This window comes from Trifolium pratense, linkage group LG2, assembly GCF_020283565.1.
Source record: "Trifolium pratense cultivar HEN17-A07 linkage group LG2, ARS_RC_1.1, whole genome shotgun sequence".
NCBI classification, from domain to species: domain Eukaryota; kingdom Viridiplantae; phylum Streptophyta; class Magnoliopsida; order Fabales; family Fabaceae; genus Trifolium; species Trifolium pratense.
Genome location: NC_060060.1, coordinates 12,847,382 through 12,853,440, shown reverse-complemented (window position 1 = coordinate 12,853,440; position 6,059 = coordinate 12,847,382). Strand labels below are relative to the sequence as shown.

General features: G+C 29.3%; 1 protein-coding gene across 1 annotated transcript; it reads left to right on the top strand.

The window, feature by feature from the left end:
* The first annotated feature begins 911 nt into the window (after positions 1 to 911).
* On the top strand, positions 912 to 2,613 carry LOC123907726 (protein WUSCHEL). The gene is made up of 3 exons (XM_045958095.1): positions 912 to 1,356; positions 1,609 to 1,706; positions 2,233 to 2,613. The coding sequence occupies exons 1-3, from the start codon at positions 912 to 914 to the stop codon at positions 2,611 to 2,613; spliced, it is 924 nt and encodes a 307-aa protein (XP_045814051.1).
* Positions 2,614 to 6,059: the final 3,446 nt, after the last annotated feature.

Sequence of the window (6,059 nt, the reverse complement as noted above, 5' to 3'; positions counted from 1 at the left end):
ATTCTAAAAGCTCTACTTCCTGAAAATAACTTTAGAATATGTGGACCAATATGCAGAACAAAAATAAATTAAATTAAATTAAAAAAAAAACCCTAATGAAAGAAAACAAAGGCTCATTAGGTCATATATGTATCTATGATGATTCTATTGGGACCCATACATGAGATTCATTCATGTATACTATGTTCTCACAACAAAATTACATTTGTACCCTCCATCTTTTATTCTTTCTCTAGTACAACAATATCTTAGTAGCTATAGAAAAATAATATATTCATGTAGGGGCCATGTCTGATTTTTCTACATCAAAAGAAGAACCTATTGAACTCCCAAATCACACTAGCATCATTCTTCTATTACCATTCATTCCTTCATTCATTCAGTAACATCTACTTTTTTCTTTCATTTCCAATATATCATTTCATACATACATACACACACACATATTACATTCTCAAATTACATTCATACCCTTTATTTTCCAATTTTAAATTCAATTAACAAGTTACTCCCCCTTTGTCTATGTATACAAAAAATACATTAAATCATATTTTATAATATAGTATATCTTGCAAAATGGCAATACCTTTTGATCCAAGTAAGTAAATTCCTAGTCACTTTCTAAACTCTGTTTTGTCCCTTCCCTTTTTATGAACACCTCTCTGTCAACTTCAGTCCTTCTCTCCCAGATATCTTTTCTGATTTTCTCTCTTTATCACTCCATGTACCATGTGCATGTGCATGCTCTCTCTATCATCATATATATCATCATATATATCATATTATATAGTATATAAATACATAACCTACCAACAATACATTACATAAGTACATGCAATCATCTCTCATATCCTCACCTACCCTCTATATATCTTTTTGTTTTGTTCTTGTTTTCAGTCCAAAAAAACAAGATGGAACAACCTCAACAACAAAACCAAAATGAAGAAGCAGGTGGAGGTGGCAGTAGTGGAAAAGGGGGGTATATGAGCAGACAAAGTAGTACAAGATGGACACCAACAACAGATCAAATAAGAATATTGAAAGATCTTTACTACACCAATGGAATAAGATCACCAAGTGCAGAACAGATTCAGAGGATCTCTGCTAGATTAAGACAATATGGTAAGATTGAAGGAAAAAATGTCTTTTATTGGTTTCAAAATCATAAAGCTAGAGAAAGACAGAAGAAAAGATTCACTTCTGATGTTAACAATGTTGTTCTTCCTACTATTCAAAGATCAACACCAAATAACAATGTTATTTCTTCTGCTAATTGGAAAGTACCTGATCATGATCATCAACAACAGCATGTTAATGTTCTTACCAATCATTCTAATCACAACATTTCATCTTCTGGTATATATATATATTCATTCATTCTAGTAATTCCTTTTTCAAGCAAGAAAAAATTGTAACTTATTGATTAAGTACTTTTATACTCCTTCTGTCTCAAAATATAAGCAACAAAATTAATGTATCATCGGGTCTAAATTTTAGACCAGATACATCAACTTTTATTGACCAGTTTTTTCTTATATTTTGAGAAGGATGGAGTATATATGCTTATAAGCTTATTATTAATCTTTTTTTGTTTTTGTTTATGTATAGGGCTTTCTACTGCTTCATGTTCTTCTGCTGAAATGGCTACTGTAGGCCAGATTGGAAATTATGGATATGGAACTGTGCCAATGGAGAAAAGTTTTAGGGTAAGTTTAGGATTGTGATTTTATTAAACATGAAAAACTTTATATTTTTTAGCTTTTTATTTTATTTTAATTTTTTGTCCCTTTTTTTTTTCTTTCTTTCTTTCATTGTTCAAATGTGTATGTAGCTTTGCAGTGCATTCAATCCATCATCAATGGTGTTTGCACAAGCAAGTTATATATATATCATAATCATGATCTTTTGTTTAGTAACCAAAAGAAGCAAAAATCCATAAAATTTCCATAATAGGCCACAAATATCATAATTTAAGCATTTAAAATAAAACTTTAATTTATGAAGTGAAAGTAACACTTGTATTAAATTAAAATTAAATTAAATCCACCAACAATAGTTCACTTTCACTAGCTCTGCTCATAACTAGTCACTAGTTTTATAGATCATTAAAACTCTACTCTTAGGTATATAGCTTAGACATGTCACATATTTTAATGTTGAAGTAGTACATACCATTTTAATTTTAATTGTAATATAATATAAAGTTTTGATTTTAATTTTTCTTCTTCTTAGGAGTGCACAATATCAGCTGGATGTAGTAGTAGTAAAGTTGGAAGCACCATAAATAATCACTTAGGATGGATTGGTCATCATGTTGATCCATATTCTTCTTCAACAAATTATGCAAATTTATTTGGAAAATTAAAATCGAATGAAGAAATCATGGAAGAAGATGAAGAACAAGAACATGAAATTGAAACTCTTCCTTTATTTCCTATGCATGGTGAAGACATTAATCATGATGGCTATTGTAACCTCAAATCAAATTCATCTAACTATGGTGGTGCTGGCTATGGTTGGTATCAAGCTGAAAATCATGGTTTCATCAATGGTTCTTCCTTGGAACTTAGCCTCAACTCTTACACTCGTAGATCACCAGATTATGCTAATTGAATTTGCTTAGTTTCAAGATTTTAAGTTTTAAGATGAAGTTTAATTTGCTTAGTATTTATTTATCATATATATATAATATAATGAATTTAGGGTATGTAAGTTAAGTTAAGTTAATTAATGAATGTGAAAAAAATATTATTATTAATGTAAATTAGTTTGTTTCTGTTTTAGTTAAGAGTTATTCCTAACTTGACACGTGTCATGCTGGTAACTTAATTGGAATGACACTTATATGACTAATTATTAGAAATAATTATTGTTATGTTATTTTGTTTGTACATCTTCCCTACAAACATTCTTTTCATTAATTTGCTAATTAATTCAAATGATTGGTTTACAAAAAGTTATATTAATATACTAAAAAAAGTGATGATGATTGAATGTTAAAAGTTAATCATGCATTACACAAAGACACATAATTAACCACCAACTTTATTACCTCAAAAAAAAAAAAAAAAACCACCAAACTTTATTCATACTAGTATCATTGTATTTGGCTTGCAAGCAGTGCAAAATCCTGTGCTGCATCAAAGGAACAGTACTCCATCGTTTTCTATGAATCAGTGACGCATTAATGACATATTCTTTTAGATCGATGACTGTTTAATTTGGGTGTGAAATTGAATATGATAATATTTAGGAAAATGTTAACATGTGCATCAAGAGCACATGTTAAGAATACAAATATAGTAATATTCTCTTGTAACTTGTGCATTATACTTTTTAAACATTAAATTCTTTTATGTTATTAAATGCATATTTCTATTTTTAGATACCTTAACATGTGCCTTTGGTGCACATGTTAACATGAGCCTAATATTTATCATAATGTGTGTTTGCTTTTTCCATGATAAAAATGAATTTTGAATGAATTGAGTTTGTAAAATTTGTTAGTGAGTTTTAATGTGAAGTTGTTTACTTCATATTAAAATCAATATTAAGTTTAAGGTAAATAAATAGAGTGTTTAGTGTTTGAACTTCAACTATTACGTATGTAATGTAATGCAATATTTCAATCAACTGAACTAAGAACGCTGATTACTTCATTTAGTTTTTATTATAAATAAGATACATAAATTACTCAATAAATTTAAAATGTGATTTTTATTTTATTTTCTTATAATAATAGGGAATGTGGTGTATTTGGTTTATGTTTAGGTAAAATTGAAATTAATTAAAAATTTGAGCGTAAAAATTATGTTTGGATTCAAAACTACAATTGAAACTTTAAGTTAAAATCAATTTTAGAATCAAAATCAATTATAATTGATAATACTCAAACATGTTATTATTCTTCCTATCGTGAAAGCAAATTATAAAAACTATTTGGATCCACGTTAGAATCTTCGGACTTATGTCCAAACTCCGATCCAATGAGATATTTCCCCACAATTTTAGTGAAGGTTGCGTAGTTCCAAACACTATAATAATAAAAAATGAAAAACAGGAGGTTCACCTGAATCCCAATTCTTTGCATTAAGAAAAGAATATCTACATGAACTAATTGATCTCGATCCCATCAGTTTAAAATCAGTCGACTCATATTACATATTCATCAAATCATACATAAATAATTTTTGTCGTTGATTTGAGACCAATATATGTTGTTGAATATCCAAATTCCTTGAACACTAATTCATCTCACATAAAAATCACTTGAATATTTGCTTATTTATGATTATAGAGCGTGAGAGAGTGAAAACAAGTACTGTAGATAGAGAGAGATATAAGTGGGGGACCAGTGAAGCCATCTTTGTCAGTGTGGTATGGTATGGTCTTAAGGAACTGACAACTTGTACGTTAAGTTTTGATTTTCTTTTTATTTCTTCTCTGTATTATTATCTTCTTATGCTATAGTAGTAGTATGTAATGCTAAATTGCTAATGCATATGTATAGAAATCATAGAGATATAGTGATACAGCTTTATTATTTATTATGTATCTCTGAGCATTTTATGGTGCAGACTATGAATGAAATTGCATAAAAATAAATAGGGCATGAAACGGGTCCGTTAAAGGAGAGAAATTAAAAAAGCACACAGGAATAAGACTGTTCACTAGTAGGAATAGGAGAGTATATATTTTGAAGTTTGAACCCTAGCTAGCTTCATCGAAAATAGTTACCATGCCACATACTATAATTATTACCACCATGTTGTCCTCTCCTCCTCTCTTAGCTCATACTATGTGCATTATTAATGAATCAATATATATATGTAGTACATCTAATTTGGACTGGCCTTTCACCAATCTACTCCATGTCCCTCTTCAACTAATGAGCTATATAGTATTTGGATTGTTGGGCGTTGAAAATGGATGCAGTCACGTAAAGAGTTCGATTGAAATCAGATTGTAATGTTAATTTAACACTAACAAATGTAATTATTGATCATAATTTGAAATTAAAATTCAAGTGTAGTCATTATTTAACCGCATGAAATTTATTTCCATAAGCTATACCATGTTATTATAAATTTAAAATGGATTATCATTCTTATTAAAACATTTAAATTAACTTCATACATGCAATTGAAAAAACATCAAAACGAAATATGCATGCGATCTATAGGCTTAATTAGCACATAATTTCAATAGATTGGGCAGAGATCGTCATTTAATTTATCCAAACACCATTTTCAAGACAACTTTAATATAATGATCATTGAGACACTAAACTCTCAATCTCGAAAGATACATGTACATTTCTCGTATTCTAAATAGCTCAAAGCACTATTAATGTCAAAATCCTTACGACTATATATCACCTCTAGCCCCCAAAGAGACAACACTAAAAAGAGATGGAAGACATAACTTACAATGACTACCACAAACCCTAACCACCAACACACCAAACAGTGAGTATTTTAAGTGTGAGTTGAGTCCTATATTGGATAAAAAAGTGGTCATTGAACACTTTATAAGTAAGAGGACCCATGAACCTAATGCCTTAAAGTTTTGGGTTAAGATGTGGTGTCCAACTCAATTATATAGTTGTTCAATGTCCAATGTAATGATCCTCGAACCCCTCTAGACTTAACACACTGGTAATATGAAGCCCATTGAATCCTCCAAAAATAGTACATACAACTTAAAATTCATGTGTGCCCAATAAAATTTTCTCCGAAACAAATTAAGACGGATATGAACCCTATTCAACAGTAATCATAATGAAAAAACCATTAATCTTGAAGGGAATATAACTCTTTTATAACTATCCATGTACTTAACACGAGAGTCTTTAAAGTAAATAAGTTTAACAATAAAAGAAATCTAACTCGAAAATATCATAAATGGATTTAACCACATTAATTTATACCTTTGTCTTCCCCCTTATATCATCATCCACAGGAAAAAAAATTAACATATGATAACATGTTCAACCTCAAACAAACTCTTTTATAATATGAAAAAGTCTCTCCTCCACCTAAATCTCGTAAAGTCGATAC

What these genes read in the sequence shown, in the direction of transcription:
- LOC123907726 (XM_045958095.1), top strand. Translation starts at nt 912, where the DNA reads ATGGAACAACCTCAACAACAAAACCAAAATGAAGAAGCAGGTGGAGGT. An exon ending in TCACAACATTTCATCTTCTG is followed by an intron (nt 1,357 to 1,608) that starts GTATATATATAT and finishes GTTTATGTATAG; the next exon opens with GGCTTTCTACTGCTTCATGT. An exon ending in CAATGGAGAAAAGTTTTAGG is followed by an intron (nt 1,707 to 2,232) that starts GTAAGTTTAGGA and finishes TCTTCTTCTTAG; the next exon opens with GAGTGCACAATATCAGCTGG.